Source organism: Phoca vitulina, unplaced genomic scaffold, assembly GCF_004348235.1.
Source record: "Phoca vitulina isolate PV1807 unplaced genomic scaffold, GSC_HSeal_1.0 scaffold19, whole genome shotgun sequence".
Classification (NCBI taxonomy): domain Eukaryota; kingdom Metazoa; phylum Chordata; class Mammalia; order Carnivora; family Phocidae; genus Phoca; species Phoca vitulina.
Window position 1 is genome coordinate 7,744,043 of NW_022589722.1, and position 18,744 is coordinate 7,762,786.

Here is an 18,744-nt window from a genome sequence, read left to right on the forward strand (position 1 = left end):
CATTTTTAGCTCCTTTAATTCCTTTTAATGTATTTTGTCTTAGATACCAATATTTAGGTTCAGTAAAGTAGTAATATATAAAATAAATTTTTTCATTAAGTGTTACAATCCACCAACAAATTTGAGAATAAGTAGGATTGAAATTTAATAAATTAGTAAAATACATGTCATATTTAAAAAGTAAGCAGAAGCTAAAAACAAATGGAGTTACAAACAAATAAATGCAATGGAATATCTAGACATTAATTTTTAATATGAAAATGGTATGAAGCACAATTCAAAAGTATTTTAAGTTGTACTCAATATAAATATTACAACATACAATATGGCAAAATATAAAAAGTAATAACAGTAAGTATTAGGTCAAGATTAATAGCACAAATTTACTTATAAGGCAATCATCAGACCACCCAAAATGAGAGAGAAAATGACAGGGAAAGACTGCAGGCTTTGGAGACCTGAGTTCTAGTACTAGCTTCCTTACATGAGGTGCGTAAACTTAAGTTATTTACCTTCACTGAGCCTCAGATTCCTTCAATATAAAAGACATATTACTTCATTTACAGGTTAAAAGAAACAAATGAGACCATGTATTTAAAGTACTTGGCATATTATCCAAAACCTAGTGGTGCTCAAAAAGTTAAGAGTTTGTTTCCAATAATAATATTACTCTGACTCTTATGCTACCATTTCCTGAAGTTGGAAATTACACTTCAGTATAATGTGAGGTCTTAATCATTACAAGCCTATTAGTTAACTAAATAGAAAGTAAAGATTATCCTTGTTTTACTAAAAATATGATGAAATGTTAAGTCGCTATTCAGCAAGAATAAATCTATTTTAAAATTTATTTCAAAACATTTAAAAAGAAAAATTTTATGAAAATGTGAAAGAAGACATGAAGAATGGATTTCTATGCCATTTTTCTTTTCCAGAAACATCTTTCCGAGAGAAAAAAAAAATCATTGTTTCCCACAATCACCCTTGTTGACAGAAGGAAAGTACAGGAAGACACTAAATCCTTTTCTCCCAAATCTTATATAACTCTAGTTATACTTTAAGTGACCTCCTCATAACATATAAAGATAATTTAATCTACGTGAATAAAAATGCAAATTTACAAAAATCCTCCATATTAAAGTAATTATCAAATAAAATATTACTCAGAAATATTTTCCCACATGTATTTTTCCCAAAATGCAAGTAAATATATAAATTTCTTCTCCCTGTTCAAATTCTACCTGTTTAACAAGTAAACATATAACTCCATAATTCTCAGCTGGAAAATGTCAGAGAAGATTGCACTTTAAAATAGATATATCATAAAAGTGCCATAATTGTGATTCAATTTTAGTCTTCCTATTACATTTGTTTGGAAATTTCAAATAACATTAAAGGAATTTTTTTAATCAAAAGAGAATATAATTTTTTAAAAATTAGAGATATACTAGTGGGCAGGCAGATTTAATCAAAGTAATTCTTACTGAAGCACAGAAATAAATGACTCAATTCACCCAAATTCAAGTATTTCTGCTTTCACATTATCTGAATGGGATTCTTCCTCATGAGACTTCTTTGATTCAGCATCTCCTTGATTACATATTAGAAGCTTTTAAAACTGGCTTCAATAAGTTCATGAACTCCCTGAATTTGTTTTAAAAACTGTGGAGTTATAGGTCACTGGGCTACAAAGATCACTTTTAGGAAATCTGCACCTGAAGTTCTTAAGTTTTAAAGTCTGAAGTACTAAGCATCATAAAGCTTCACATGCCTATGCATGTTATAACCATAAACTTTCCTCCCACTGATAAAATTTAGGAGGAAGAAAGAGAAAGGATGACATGGTTATCTATAATATTTATACTCCATAGCTCATTATGTTACTAATTATGAATAGAGTGCCTTTTAGATCACTAGCTTTAAAACTCCAAGAAAGAAATGCAAACTGAAATGTCACTATAACTCAACTTTTTAAACTGAAAATACAAAAAACAGAGGTCCACATCACATAAGGGCGCTTAAGAACTACAAATACTTAATGGAATCTTAAAAGATAAAAAGATATCCTCTATAGTACAGTAAAAGGGAAAAAGGCTAGCATTTTTTAAGCAAATATATTTATTGCATATCCTAGAGCTTGTCATATACTGACATTATATATCTCAAAGATTTACAGGCCAACGTCAAGTCATGTGACAAATGGTAGAAGGAACTGAAAATGTTTAATCTGGAAGAGAAAGAATTCAGTAAATATGAACTGTCTTCAAATATCTCATGTGGAAAAAAGGAACAATTTATTCCGTGTAATTCCTAAGGAGAACTGGAACCTGTACATGTAAATTACAGGAAAACAAATGTCAACAGAATGACTGACTTATAAATAAACATGCACCCCCTACACCACCTAGCAAGAGTTGGGGATGACTTATCAGATGCTATAAAGGGGAGTCCTGGATGGAGTGTTAGACTAGTTGACTTTTAAGATTTCTTTCAACAACATAATTCAATAATTGATAAGTGAGAAACAAGCCTACTAGAAAATAAGTTTTTCCTAAATATTTTTTCTGAACAACATTGGTAATACAATTGTAAAAAATGAAATCATACTTCCTTTACCCCTATCAAACTGAGAAAACTCAATTACCACTTATTGACTAGCTTGGATCAAATTTAACTTTAAGTATCATCTCCCTGCAATATATATCATTTATTAAATAAAACAGTACTCTTATACAAACATTCTTCTCTAAATGTCCAGCTTCGTAAAGCAAAGTTAAATATTGTCTCTCAAATTAGACTGACTATATACAAATACCATTCGGAGCAAATGAGAGTCAAATACTGTTTTGATAGATCACTCAGAAAAATCTCACATGTTGCTTTAATCATAGTATACAATAAACAAGTTAACAACAATCACATTTAGGCATACTGAACTTATTTACCTCTGAGTTAGCATATTCTGCCTGTAACTTTTTGCACTCATCTTTGAGTTTTTCAGATTCTTTCTCACGTTCCAAGGTCATATTATCCATTAGTGTTTGAACTTGCACCAGTTCTTTCTTTAGCACAGCAACATCTTCTATACCAGGTCTCTGAAGCTGTAGAGCACATTTTCATTAAAAATTACAGTGAAAAACTAAAAGAATACACATTTTTATAAGGTTTTACTACAAAGAAATCAAAATGAAAATAATCTTTGATATCAATTATTGGACTGCAAACATTGACCACTGGTATCTTTCCCCCAACAAGCCTCTCCTCTTCTTTATATGTCCTATTTAATAGTATTACCACTCAAGGCACAAAATAGCAAATTCACAATTATCCTTGGTGCTTTATTTGCTTTCCTTTACTTCACAAACTACACCCAATGGTCATAACAATCACTTGATAAATGTCACATCTTGAAGCATTAATTTTCTATCCTAGGAAACTGGTAATAAAAATAAAGGAGCAGATGTAAGCATAATTAGGGTTTGTTGCAGGCTGGATATGGTTGATTTTATTGATATATTTATTGAGTGCTAAATAAAGGACAGAAAGGAGTCAAGGACAGATTCAAGGTTGTTACACCTTAGGAGACTGTTGAAGATATATAATACCAATAACAGAAACACAGTTGAGGAGGAAATATGATGACCTGATGTTACACTTGAATTGGAAATGAAAGCCAGAAATGCAATCAGAAGTACCCTAAAAGTAGGTGGATTTATAAAACCATAGTACAGGGAAAGGTCAGGATCAGAGATGCAGATATGAAAAGCAAAAAGACAGATAATATTAAGATAGAAACAACAAAAATGTTAAACAAAAGATAAATATTAAGATAGAAACACAAAAATATTAAGGTAATAAATTTTGCATCCTAGATTCCATTTCTATGTAAAAAAATTCTATTAGTGTATGTGTAGAAGATAGAACTATAGGAAATTTTTATTTCCTCCATTTTAGGCAAGCTATACTTTCAAAATTTTTTCATCAGAGTATATATTTCATTTTTAATTTAGAAAATTATAAAAGTACATTCCAATAAATGGTTTCTAAATTACCAGTTCAGTCTTCAGATCTTGAATTATAGTTGTTTCTGTGTTTAATTCTTCTGTCAGATGTGTTACTTTTTGTTCAGCAGCTTCTCGAAGACTCCTTTCTTCATCATATTTTGACTTTATATCTAATTAAAGACAGTTATATAAATATTAGTTTTATGACATTAACTCTAGGAAAGGACAGTTTTATAAATTCCTATATATTATACAGCTTTATAGATTCCTATATGTTACACAATGCATATCTACATATCATTCATTCAAATTCACATTCCTTAGATAATCATAAATAAATACAATACACTTAAACTTCTGATTACATGAAATGAACTTAAAATAATCAAATGTTTTTGTCTACATAAATTCCATACAGCATAGCACTACTAATTAGCATGTTAATGTATACTTAATCATATATTTTACCTAAAAGCATGTAATTTTTTAAAAAAGTAATTGACAGCATAACCAAATGTTAAATCTATACTATACTATATTGTAACTTCTTCAAAATGTTGTTATTCCATAACCATACCCCCCAAAAAATTCATCTTCTCTAAATTTCAAGAATTCTACAGAGAAAATCAGTCCTTTGAAAGGAGGTAAGAGGACAAACAAAATAATTTATACAGCAACTCTATTATTAAATTCCAGTAATCACCACCATAGTCTATAACAAATGTCTTATCACACTAAAATACAATACACTAAAATACAGTCAATGCCTTATTTCTAGGATATATAATGGCAAAAAGGTAACAAGACATATACTAGCTAAAAAAATCTGATTCAATTCACCTGCAATTTCAGTGGCAAGTTGGGCTGCTTTCTGTTCAAATAAGTCTTTCATTTGCTTAATATTAAAATTTTCTGTTTGGGCCTCTTCTAATTGTTGTTCCAAAGACTGTAGTTCTATAAAAAAGTATCACAGTTATTCAAATGCATAATTAATGCTAATTACATTTCCTAAGTTGTTATTACTTATATCCTAATCATTATAGTAAAGACAATCAACATGAAAAAAAGACAATCAACATGAGTCTACCAACCAGTTACAAATAGAGTACACCAACATTTCAAGAATTAAGCATATCTAATTCATTTAAGCCACAAGTCATAATTTATAAGCACATAAAACAAATGAAAGGAATATTTAGCATCATGCCCAAATAATCCATAAATATTTGTTTCAAGATTATTTTGATGTCACGTTTCAGTTATTTTCCTATAACCATCAACTAACCAAAAAGGAATATATTCTGCCTCTCTAAATAAAATGTATTATAATGAGAAATGAAGTTAGAAATGGTTTAAAATCAAGGTCTTATATGAAATAAAGAATCAATTAAAATACGCAGTCAACTCCTAATACTTTATTCTCATAAAAAGATTTCAGAGAGAAAGTAAATAGAACGGCTAACCTCAAAATATAATCTTGATTATTCATTGAGCATTCCTCCAGTTAAGGTCAATTACAAAGATGTTAGTTTCATCATTTTATTCCAAGAGAGAAAGAGTACATCACTCTTTAAAATAGGCTTAACTTTTCATTAAACTGTATTCATGTAATATTCCAGAAGCTTATTTATAACTACAGAATATAATGAACTATGAAAACACTAAGATTTTTTGTTGACTGATTAAATTATGAAGTTCACAGGTAATACTCTAAACCTAAAATATGATTATTATCATCACTGTTTTAGAGCCAGAAAGTATAACCACAACACAAATTTATGTACCAGACATCAGAGAAAAGGTCAAAAGTAAAAAAAAAGAATGAGCAAGGAGAAAAAGAAAAATGAAAAAATAATCTGCTTTAAGTAAAGTTACCTGCTGATGAGTCAGCCACCAATCCATCAGGTTTAGACTCCTCAGTGAAAACAAGACATAAACAAACACATTAAAAGGAAAAGACAATTCTATTACCATTGCCAAAGTGAAAAAAAGTTCAAAAAGCCACATTCTATGAGGGAAGTAGCAAGATTTTGATAAAATTTTGGCCTGTTCACAATCTTCCAGATCTCTAAAGTACCATTAGGCAGACTGGCATAACGATCTAACTGCAGTTACTGGTTCTAAGAATTTTTTTATGTTAATATAAAGTTATTACAGGTCTTAGATAGCATCTTAAATTCCATAAATTCAGTAAATATATATATTTTTTTAATGTGGGCTCCATGCTGGGCTTGAACTCACGACCCTGAGATCAAGACCTGAGCTGAGATCAAGAGTTGGATGCTTAACCAACTGAGCCACCCGGACACACCAGTAAAGATTTAAAAGTAACATAAATCATTATAATTATAAACATAGATTCTAAAGCCAATACTTGAGTCAGCAGATAAAATTCATAATCTTCTAGAGGCGCCTAGCTGGCCCAGTCAGTTAAGCGTCGGACTCTTGGTTTTGGCTCAGCTCATGATCTTAGGGTCCCATGTCAGGCTCCTTGCTCAGCAGGGAGTCAGCTCGAGATTTTCCCTCTGCCCCTCCTCCCAACTCCTGCCCACTCTCTCTTTCTCTCTCTCTCTCTCTCTCTCTCTCTAAAATAAATAAATAAATCTTCAAAAAAGTAAAAAAGATTCAATCCTATAACATATAAAAATTTGCATAAGCTAAAATATGCCATGGAGCTATCATTACTAAAAAGTTTGGCATTAAAAGCACAAATTTTTAATTCAGGATTATAAATCATCTTCTTAAAAAGCAGAAATAAAGAATATATTCCATAAGGTTTAATTTATTATGTGCATTAGGAATAAAACACTATACTGCCTAGTCGTTTTCACATTCTAAAAAACTATACATATCTGAAAGAGTTTAATATGACATCTCATAGTATATCTGATTTATTTTCCTATACATTAGATTTAGACATACTGGTTGCTAAGAATCATCAATATTTTAAATACATTTTCCCCAAAAGTAAATTTCCTACACCAAGGCAATTTCACCTTGCACTGTGGAGAAATTATTTAATTTATTAAATGTAAAACAGTCATCTCAAATGTAGGAAACAGTTTCCTCTATTTTCAGGTACAAAAAATAATATAGCACGTGTTTCATGAATTGTTAATGGCATGTATGTAAAACATGAGTAAATGAACTGTAAATATTGTAGATTACTAAAAATTTCTTTCCTACCTCAAATTCAGAAGCTGAGTAGTAATAATACTGATATCTTACTATCCATTTATTTGGGTTTTTTTCTAGTCCAAATGACAATTTTTGGTGAAAAACAAAAAGGCAAAAAGGGGTCACCTGGGTGGCTCAGTCAGTTAAGTGGCTGCCCGGCTCAGGTCACGATGTCAGAGTCCTGAGGATCAAGACCTGCATCAGGCTCCCTACCCAGTGGGAAGTCTGCTTCTCCCTCTCCCTTTGCTGCTCCCCCTGTTTGTGCTCTCTCTCTCTTAAATAAATAAATAAAATCTTTAAAAAAAAAAAAAAAGACAAAAAGACTGAGAGTCACAATGTACTAATATGCAAAGGGATCACTAATTACTTTATAAAAATATTAGAACTATTGTTGAAGGATATCAACTTTATTCTTACAAATGAAAACTATTTGGTAAAATTCATTCACAAAAGCCAATATTATCTTATTTTTTTTAAGATTTTATTTATTTGAGAGAGAGAAAGAGAGATAACAAGTAGGAGGAAGGGTTTGAGGGAGAAGAAGACTCCCCTTGAGCAGGGAGCCTGATGCGGGACTTGAACCCAGGACCCTGGGATCATGACCCAAGCCCAAAGCTGACACTTAACCGACTGAGCCACCCAGGCGCCCCAAAAGCCAGTATAATTTTAATATAGAAATCATAATTGGTTAAGACATTTATTTAGAAAATACATTGAACTATGTATCAACAGAATCTCACTCCAAAGTAACCACTTTTCATACCAATGCTTTTGGGTTTTTTTCTATGTATTATTTTTATATAAAGCTGTGTATGTGTGTGTACACATGTACATAAATACTTTTATTCTGTTTTTTAAAACCTAATATTGGCTTAAAAAAATACCCTAAAATTGTTAAATACAACCATTCCCCCACATTTTCACACTCTGCATTAATGTAAACAAAAAAGTTAATAATAGTTCTTTCCCTACTAGTAGACAATTTAGTGATTTCCAGTTGGTCACAACACAAATGCTCTGAAGAGTTTCACTACTATCTGAACCTATATTTTTTAACAATTTAGGTATATTGTCAGAAAATTAGAATAATGCAGCCTGGTATAAAAAAACAATCCACAGGTAACTGATTCTTAATGGAGCATCTTTAAGAAATTACATACTAGCTTCCCAATTATTTATTTGCATTCATTAGAATTACAAAGGATATACACTATAGGCTATTAAATACAGATAAACAAGTTAGAAGAAGTTATTTATTTCAGGCCACCTGCTTACAAAATGCTTATTTTCAACAATGAAAATAAACAACTAATACACACACTTCAAGTATTTAAAAGCATTTACTTGCTGCTGCAGCCCTTGAAATTTTTCTAATTCTTTCTTTAATTCTTCTGAGTACCATTTTTCTTCCTAAGGAAAAAAAATTCTTTATTTAGTAAATTTCAAAAGATTTATTATCTGAAACATCGAAAATAAACAAATATAATCATTTTTATTGTTACCTTAAGTGAAGCCTGAAGGTCTTGGACCTCTTGTCTAAGTAGTGTTATATCATCTCTAAACATAAATTGGGGAAAAAAGGAATTAATAGTTAATGTCCTCTAACAACCTGGTCTCAATAAATCATGGCTAGTGACTGTATATTAATATTCTAGTTTTCTCAATTAAAAAAAACGCTTTAGAATTTTACATATAAAATTTTATGTATAACCCTTAGAAAAATAATTATATTCTGAAAGCTCACTGTTTATAAATGGAAAAACACCTTAGCATAGAAATGATATAATCAAGTGCCTGAGCCAGAAACAAAGTATCTCACATTAATTTATCAATAATAAGGATCAATAGCTTCCTACTGCAGTTAGCATAAAATCTGAACTCATTAACAAGGATTATACAATCTGTACAGTATAGTCCCTGCCTTAACACTCTCCTCCTCATGCACCCAGCTCAGGCAACACTGGCTTCTTTCTTTTTTTTTTTTTAAAGATTTTATTGATTTATTTGACAAAGAGAGACAACAACGAAAGAGGGAACACAAGCAGGGGGAGAGGGAGAGGGAGAAGCAGGCTTCCTGCTGAGCAGGGAGCCCGACGCGGGACTCGATCCCAGGACCCCGGGATCATGACCTGAGCCGAAGGCAGACGCTTAACGACTGAGCCACCCAGGCACCCCAACACTGGCTTCTTTCTGTCCCTTGAGTCCTGTCAAACCTTCTCACATTCTACTCTCCTTACCTAAGAGTCAGTCTGACAAAGAACGGTGAGCACACTACTCAAAGCCCTAACACAGGAAAGAGATAATATCACATGCATTCATAACAGTATATACTTCAGAGTGATTGTACTGTACCGCTTCAGAGCAAGAGCCTCTCCTCCATGACCTGAGTCATTACCAGCATCATGAACTACCTCATAGTGTTTGAAAAGTTCATCAGCAGATCCAAGGGATTTCATACACTGGGGACATATGAAACCCTATAGAAAGAGGCAGAAAAAGGTTACAAAATTGTGTTTAATACTGTAACACAGCAATTTGTACATTATGAAATACAGTCAAATGTTACACCAATGGTGCCATTAGTAGACCGTAATTTATGACGTTAAGCCCAAATTCTGGTATTGTGTAAAGGTACATCACCATCTATTCTGGTTGAAGTTTACAAAATATAAAGAAAGCCCTTACAACCATCTTTTAGGTTGAATAAATGTATGGCTAGAGTACAGAATTCTAATTTGAGAAGTTAGTTCTGATCTAGAAAACTACTTGAGAAGATCCTCCATCATACCCTCTCTCTCTTTCTAGATATACCCCTTAGTAAAATAATATCTGTCCCAATCTATTTCATAGGAATGATAACAAAAAAATTAAAAACATAAAGTATTATGATCAGTGAGGAAAAAGGTAATATAGTAAATAACTTGTAATTACCAGGGAATATCTACAATGATTAAGAAGTATTGTAGTCAGTAAATTCCTTGCTAACTTAATCTGATTAATACTGTAAAAGCCTAAAGTTAATAGTCTCATAAAATACTAAATACTTATAAATAATCTCAGAATTATATGGCTATGGCATAGAGGTCCTGCATGAATATTCCCTCAATGGCCTAGTCACTCTGATGCCTGGACACCTCTCACTCTGTACAACTCTACTGACATTTTCAACTACTCCAACTTACCTATGTCCCTGAACACACCATGGTATCCACATTTCTGGGCCTTTGCATATACTGCTTTTTCCCTCCAGCACAATCTTAGTAGCTTGTCAAGTTTCTACATTCACTATAATACACAATACACTGAAGCTTTTCATCCATGTTTCCCTAATGGCTAGTGTAGTATTTTTGAACATATTCTATATTTTCTATATTGATTATTTATTTAATAAAATATGACTAAAATAAAATAAAATAACAACCGGCTGGCTCAAACATTAGAGCATGCAACTCTTGAACTCAGGGTCATGAGTTCAAGCCCCACATTGGGTATGGAGCCTACTTTAAAAATAAATAAATAATAAAAATATGAGTGAACCCGACAGGGCAGAATTTGGCAAAAAAAAAAAAAACAAAAAACGGAAGAGGGATGCCTGGGTGGCTCATTAGGTTAAGCGTCTGCCTTCGGCTCAGGTCATGATCCCAGAATCTTGGGATCAAGTCCCACAGCCGGCTCGCTGAGTCAGCTTCTCCCTCTCCCTTTGCCCCTCATCCCTGCTCGTTCTCTCTCCCTCTCTCTCTCAAATAAATAAAAATCTTTATTGGGGCACCTGGGTGGCTCAGTCATTAAGCATCTGCCTTCGGCTCAGGTCATGATCCCAGGGTCCTGGGATTGAGCCCCGCATCAGGTTCCTCGGCAGGAAGCCTGCTTCTCCCTCTCCCACTCCCCCTGCTTGTGTTCCCTCTCTCGCTGTCTCTCTCTCTGTCAAATAAATAAATAAAAAATCTTAAATAAAAATAAAAAATAAAAATCTTTATTAAAAAAAAAAACAGAAGAGCTTTAACAGCTTGCAGATTATAAAACTTTCCAAGGGATAGCCTGAGCGAAGTAATAAATACTCTTAAAAAGTAAAAACTAAAAAATAAATAAAAACTTCTTCGCTGGGTGCTACCCAAACAGCATATCGTCACTTCTCATTTATGTACATTGTGTGGCAAAATCAAGGCTCGTTGAGTACTGGGTATACTGATATGTAGACAAACATTACCAGACAGTGGTATAATACAAGTAGATATAAAGAACTACAGGAACACATGAAAAGAGGAATCCAACTCTGCCTGTGGCAGGAGTTAATGCTTTACAAAAAATACACAGATATACTCATATATATTATGTATATATGTATATACATGAGACATTGGACACTGGAATTAGGTACTAAAGAATGAGTAGCAGTTACTTATCAGAAATAAAGGCATTCTAACAAAGGTATGGAAAGAGGTTTGAAACACAGTCATGCTGCATTTGGGAAACAGAGGTGTGTCCTGATCACAGAGCCAGAGTGAAGGGCAGGGGCACAGGTAAATGAATTCAAGTACAATGATCTCCTATGAAACTCCTGAAATGAACCAAGATAGTAGTACTAATGATGTACCTTGGGACATCTGAATGATGCCATTAGGCTGCAGAGATACTTGATACTCAGCACTGTCTTTTAAATGAATAAATGTTCCCAGCCTATGTGCTAATCTAGTTGATGTTATGCTCTTTCTTCAAAACCATCTATTATCTACCATCATGTTTCATAATGGCTCCACATTATGCTTAATTTGGCATTCTTATAACTACTACCCAGTAACTGTTGTAATTAACGTGCCTTTAGTGCAATAGTACATCAACCCCTATACTATTTAGCCTGTCATTTCTCTTTTGCGTCTCAGCTTCTACTAGTAACTAGAAGGCAAATTATAGAATGTTCCTCAGAGAATCCACATACCAATTACACTATTTAATCTTTACAACTTTGGCTTATTGACTACTGTCTCTACTTCCAGATTTTGGCTCTAGATACCCAAGGATTCAAGAAAGCTAATGATCACATTAAGGTATGCCATAACTTCTTAAAGCTTCTAAATATTACCAGGTTAATACTCTAGAAAGAACTGATTTATCCCTAAAGAGAAATTTTTAAGAAATTCAGTAATATATATTTAATTATAGAAATACTTCACCTAAGTGAATTCTCCATATGATTCACCTAAGTGAATTTCCCATGCTTAAATAACACTTTAATTTTGGGACATTTCTGATAAAAATAAATCTTTCTAAAATACATATACTTTCTCATCTTCTTAAATAGATGATATTAAACTATCATTTGATGTCTCATAGGCATAAGTATTCATCACTGAATGGGTGAGTTCTACTCTACTAATTCTAGCCTCTTTAATTTCTGTACCCACATTTTATAGTTTTTTCCTACACCCTGTTTTGACTTTCCACAATCATTTCTTAAAACTATTCATGTGCTATATCTAATAATGCTAGCCTGATATAGATGGGAAGGATAAAGAAAAAAGTTTATTAAAACCACATCACTCATTTAAAACGATAGTAACATAAGCTCAGAGTGAATATATGAGGAATGCCTCATGAATAGAGTACATGATCTTTGGTTCATGGACCTTGTAATACCAATTCTGGATACTAAGAGACTGGTTTCTCTATTTTTTCTCAACAAAGTAAACTAGGCCAATAACTTCCACAAAAATGCTGTTAGTAAACAATAAAACACTAAAAACAGCCAGCTACATTTATTTCCCTTAATCATTCCAAATTTCTCACCAACTTCCAAACACAAACATACACACACACACACAAACACAAACACACAGTGTACTTAAGATTAAAAACAGTAAGTCCAAATGACACTACAGACAAAGGGCTGATATCCAAGATCTATAAAGAATTTCTCAAACTCAACACCCAAAAAACAAATAATCAAGTCAAAAAATGGGCAGAAGACATGAACAGACACTTCTGAAAAGGAGACATACAAATGGCTAATTGACACATGAAAAAATGTTCATCATCATTAGCCATCAGGGAAATTCAAATCAAAACCACATTGAGATACCACCTTACACCAGTTAGAATGGCAAAAATTGACAAGGCAAGAAACAACAAATGTTGGACAGGTTGTGGAGAAAGGGGAACCCTCTTACAGCCACTTTGGAAAACAGTGTGGAGTTTCCTCAAAAAATTAAAAATAGAGCTACCCTATGACCCAGCAATTGCACTACTAGGTATTTACCCCAAAGACACAGATGTAGTGAAAAGAAGGGCCATAAGCACCCCAATGTTCATAGCAGCAATGTCTGTAATAGCCAAACTGTGGAAAGAGCCAAGATGCCCTTCAACAGAAGAATGGATTAAAGAAGATGTGGTCCATATATACAATGGAATATTACTCAGCCATCAGAAAGGATGAATACACTTTTACTTCACAAGAATGGGACTGGAGGAGACCATGCTATGTGAAATAAGTCAAACAGAGAAAGTCAATTATCATATGGTTTCACTTATTTGTGGAACATAAGGAATAGCCTGGAGGACATTAGGAGAAGGAAGGGAAAAATGAAGGGGGAGAAGTCGGAGGGGGAGACAAGCCATAAGAGACTATAGACTCTGAGAAACAAACTGAGGGTTTTAGAGGGGAGGGGGGTGGGGGGCTGGGTTAGCCCAGTGATGGGTATTAAGGAGGGCATGTATTGCATGGAGCACGGGGTGTTATACGAAAACAATGAATCATGGAACACCACATCAAAAACTAATGATGTACTGTATGGTGATTAACATAACATAATAAAATAAAATAAAATTTAAAAATAAATAAAAACAGTAAGTCTCTTACTCTTAGATTTCAGTTATTTCTAATCCTTTCTCAGATACACTGCAGCTAAGAATTTACCTTAACTTGATACTTATGGTATACCTGTTATACCAAGTGTTCTTTCAATTAAAAAGAACGTTCTTATTTAAGTGACAAGTAGGTGATATTGGGTCTTTTCATTTGGGTTAACCCATAAAGAAGAAAAGTTCACACAGATGTTCTGAAAGGAAGACAACTGGTAAAATGTTAAGGAGAGCTCTAAGAATCTTTTATACCTTTCTTGCTCGCACCAGTCAGCTAGTTTAACTGGTGTCCTCCTATAATGCACCCATTTTCCCCATCACCCCAGAAAATGTCTGGTTTAACTGTTTCCCAGTGAAGTTTTTCTGGGGTTCCCCTCAACTTAAATCACCACTGCACTCTTTTTGCAAATAGTATTTATCACAGAAATTTCCTGGGGTAGAGATCGTATCTTATTTACCTTTTTATCTCCTTTACTTACCAAAATACATGGTGCATAAGAAATACTCTATTAATATGCTAAATAAGTGAATGTTTGGTGAAATCCTTTTCTTATATATATAATTGCCAGACAGAAAAACAAACGTCTTTTTTTTTTCTTTCTGGGTATAAAAAGTTTCCTTCTTTTGTAGGATTTGCAAAAGAATGGGGGGGAAAGACATGTTTCTTTTTGTTTTTAGAATATTGCAGTAATTTTCAAGAAAACAGATATATCGAGATCATCTAAGAAACTTTTCCCAGCCTGCAAATGGGCAATAGGTCCCCTCACCGGCTTCCACCCTTAGCCTTAGATATACACCACTCCAACACACTACAGAGAAACATTTGGGTGATCCACTATTAATGATGAGTATGTGCCATTCTGTCACCTTCCTCAAATCCAGGGTGTCAAAACAGACTGAAACAATGGTAGATCCAGGTTCTAATGCCCTATATATTCTCAAATAAAGAGAGTAACAATTAATATGCAAAGTCCTCTTTCTATATAAGAGTAAAGCATTTTAACCTAAAGCATTTTAAAACATTCATTAGCATTAACTAAACAATAAAGATATAACTTACAGATGTTGAAATCAAGTATCATTCACTTTATATTTCAAATTTCATAGCAAAATTTATACAAAAATATTAACTTAAACTTTTATATTTGTTTACAGATTCACAAAAAGACAGCTGCAGAGAGTAAGAGCAACCAACCCCAGTTCCCAAGAGCCTGTTTTTCTTATTGAACCTTCTTTTAAGCATGCGTAATTAAAGCAATCCATATTCCCTTTGTAGCATAAAAAGTTAAGCAACACCGAGGAAAGGAAAAACAAAGCTATTTTGAGCAACCCATAACCAAGCTGCTAAAGCAAAATATACAGGACCCACAGTAACACTGGAGTCATTAAGAAGTTCCTGTCCTCTTGTTTCATTTTCAGCGTGCACTTGCTGGTAATGCTCTGACAAATCAATAGCAGTTACACATCTTTTCATACATAATGGACAGATGAAACCCTGTGAAATAACAACTTTTAGGAGGATATACATAAAAAGTTATTTATAAATCAAAATAAAGACAACACAATGGGAAAATAATTAATATATCTCTTTTTAGTATATGTAAGGGAAATTTCATGTAGTAACGATATACAAAAGTGAAAGATCTATCCAAAGACTAAAAGGAGCTTCCATCCTTATGCTGGAAATTCCTATTGGTTCAATTTTATTATAGTTACCAGTTGCTTTAGTTGGAATATTACTCTTTTTGTTTAGGACACTTTGTCCTTATTTATCTGAGAGCCATTACTGGCAAGTTAGCTTTTATTTTAGATGAAGAAACGACTGACAGTTACAACAAATAGTTTTATGTGACTTAATATTCTCAACAAAAAAAGTTCTTATAATGAAAGCAATTTTTAATCTTCACCATATTCCACTAGCCTAAGATCCCATTTTTGCCCACACCCATAATTCCCAATAGGGGACACTTCCTTCTAAATTCATGAACCAAATAAAACCATTTTAAATCAATCTCCCTAATTTCCTATACCTAACAATATCTATATTTTAAAATGTGGGCTGTCACACTGATCTATGGCTTAAAGTAAATAAAATGAAAACTGTAGTGAAGGACAATAGGTTATAAACGCCTTGAGTTTTTGTGTCAAAAACAGATGTGGATTTGAGATTCAACCAGTGCTGACTATATGACCTTAAGGAAATCGCTTTACTTCACTAAATGTCGATTTCCTCATCTATGAAATGGGGCTAATGTTAGCACCTACTCCTCTAGAGTTATTGTGCAGTGCATAAGAGGCTTAGTGTAGTGCCTGTAAGTGTTCAATAAATATTCTGTCATTAGAGATATGGTTAGAGAGGAAAGAAAATGAAACCAGGAAAGGCTGAAAGACTAGAAGAAAAGACAGGAATTAAAAACCTGAAATATTCAGCAAGGCCAAAGAAGTAGTAAGAATATGAGAAAGTTTTTGAGAGTGGTAGTGTGGTAAGGAATGGGAACATTTGGTTTTAACATCTCAAGTCAAACTATTCTGCCCAATAATAAGGTGGAAGGTACTGCCATGAACTTGAAAAGCTAGAAAAGAATTAATAAAGATCACCGGCATTGCAAACATTAAGAACTGGGAGGCTAGATGTTCCTTGAGTCCACTCATGTCACTTAGGATAATAGCAAAGGAGACAATGACTATAAAGTCCCAAAGTGGGAGGCAAGGCAGAGTAGCAGTTAAGAGCTAGGCTTGGGCTTGAATCCTAGATTCACACCACTCTTAGTAGCTTATAGGACCTTCAGTTTCCTCATCTGTGAAATGGGGTAACAGTAACACCTTCACAAGGGGGGGGGGGTCCTCCTGAGAATTAAGTGAGATAATAGATGCAAAGTGTTTATTATAGCATCTGATACAAATAAAACATTCAATGCATGTTAGTTATCATTAATATCATTATTCCTTTTGTTAACAACCTTTAAAGGAGATTACCCAGGGGATGAAAGTGAGGAACATAAATTCTTTTTGTTTTTTCTTTTTACTGATGAAAGAATTATGTTCAGGCAACCACAGTCCAAAGTGCTGGAACTACAGAATAATAATTACTTAAAAGAATGCATTATTGCATTTTTTTACCATGATAGCTTTATGCTGCCTCTCACTTTTCTGGTTTCTTCACTGTAAGCTTCCACATACAATCATTTAATCATTCATTCAAAAAGTATGTACTGAGTGTGATTACTGTGTTCCAGCCATTATGCTATGGTGCTAAGATCACAACGGTAAAATAAGGCAAAATCCCATCCTCAGGAAGCTTACAGGCTTCTTGAAAAAGTTATGAAAGAAAATAATTACATTTTAGACCCCACTAATCAGAAAATCCTATTAGAACTTCGAAATGTATTTAGAACCCTAAGACCTCACTGTTACCACTCTGATCCAAGCCACTCCCACACTACACATGGATCACTGCAATAGCCTTCCAACAGTCTCTCTGCTTCTAGCCTTACCCCACTAACAGTTTATTTTCCATACAGCAAGAATGTATCCTATAAAAATGTAAATAAATTTTGTCACTTCCTTAGTCAAAACTCTCCAAGGGCTTCCCATCTCACCAGAAGTAAAAAACCCAAGTCTGTACGAAGGCCTAAAGGCAGGCCTATAAGGCCCTGCATGAGGTAGGCCTGATTACCTCACAGATCCAATCTCTCCTCACTCACTGCACTGGAGCCACACTAGCCTCCCTGCTGCTTTTTCACTCACTAGGAAGGCTCCCACCTCAGAGACTTTCTACTTGTTCCACATTAATAGAAGACAGTTGTTCCAGAAATCCACATGATTCATTTCCTCACTTCCTTCAGTTCTTCCTGAGCTATTCCCTTCTCAAAGAGGTCTTCCCTGACAATCCTATTTGAAATTGCAACCACCCAGAACACTTTCTATGCTTCTTCCCTACTTTATTTTTCTCAATAACACCAACTGTTTCCCTCTGTCCATTTTTAGACATTTTGGGTTTTTTGCCTATTTCCACCTACTAGAATATAAGCTCTACCATGACAAAAATTTTTGACTATTTTACTGACTGCCATATCTCCAGCAAACAGAACAGTGTCTGACAACAATACATATTGGATAAATTAATGAGTCTCAGAATAATAATCATTACCAAAAGGATAGAAAATATAATTCCTCAGAAGCACATGGAAGAAAATTCTATTCCACACGTGAGTCAAGTAAAGTTTACTGAAAAAAGTAATTATCTGTAATGAGACCTAAAGGATAATCTGATGTTAACCAGGCAAAAAAGTAAAAGAGCAGGTAAGGCATGGGGATCAGCATACAGAAGTCCAGAGATAAGAACAAACTTGGGGGGCGCCTGGGTGGCTCAGTCGTTAAGCGTCTGCCTTCGGCTTAGGTCATGATCCCAGGGTCCTGGGATCGAGCCCCGCATCAGGCTCCCCGCTCAGCAGGAAGCCTGCTTCTCCCTCTCCCACTCCCCCTGCTTGTGTTCCCTCTCTCGCTGTGTCTCTCTCTGTCAAATAAATAAAAAAAAAAATCTAAAGAAAAAAAAAAAAGAAAAAACTTGGCACACCCTAAAAGCAGGAGTTCTGTATGCCTGGATCAAAGAGCATAAAGAAATACAACACACATATACGGTCAACTGATTTATCACAAAAGGGAAAATTTAATTCAATGGGGAAAGGTAACATTTTCAACAAATGGT

The 18,744-nt window shown here is 33.8% G+C and overlaps 1 protein-coding gene across 1 annotated transcript in view; it reads right to left on the reverse strand.

Annotated features, from left to right (window-relative positions):
- The window catches only part of EEA1 (early endosome antigen 1), a 127,406-nt gene that overhangs the window by 76,415 nt on the left and 32,247 nt on the right, over window positions 1-18,744 (reverse strand). The window contains exons 3-9 of the mRNA XM_032416188.1: window positions 9,534-9,658; window positions 8,684-8,738; window positions 8,526-8,591; window positions 5,880-5,919; window positions 4,845-4,958; window positions 4,053-4,174; window positions 2,946-3,101 (exon numbers count right to left, since the gene is read on the reverse strand). Coding sequence (XP_032272079.1) covers window positions 2,946-3,101; window positions 4,053-4,174; window positions 4,845-4,958; window positions 5,880-5,919; window positions 8,526-8,591; window positions 8,684-8,738; window positions 9,534-9,658 — 678 coding nt within the window. The remainder of the gene's footprint in view (window positions 1-2,945; window positions 3,102-4,052; window positions 4,175-4,844; window positions 4,959-5,879; window positions 5,920-8,525; window positions 8,592-8,683; window positions 8,739-9,533; window positions 9,659-18,744) is intronic.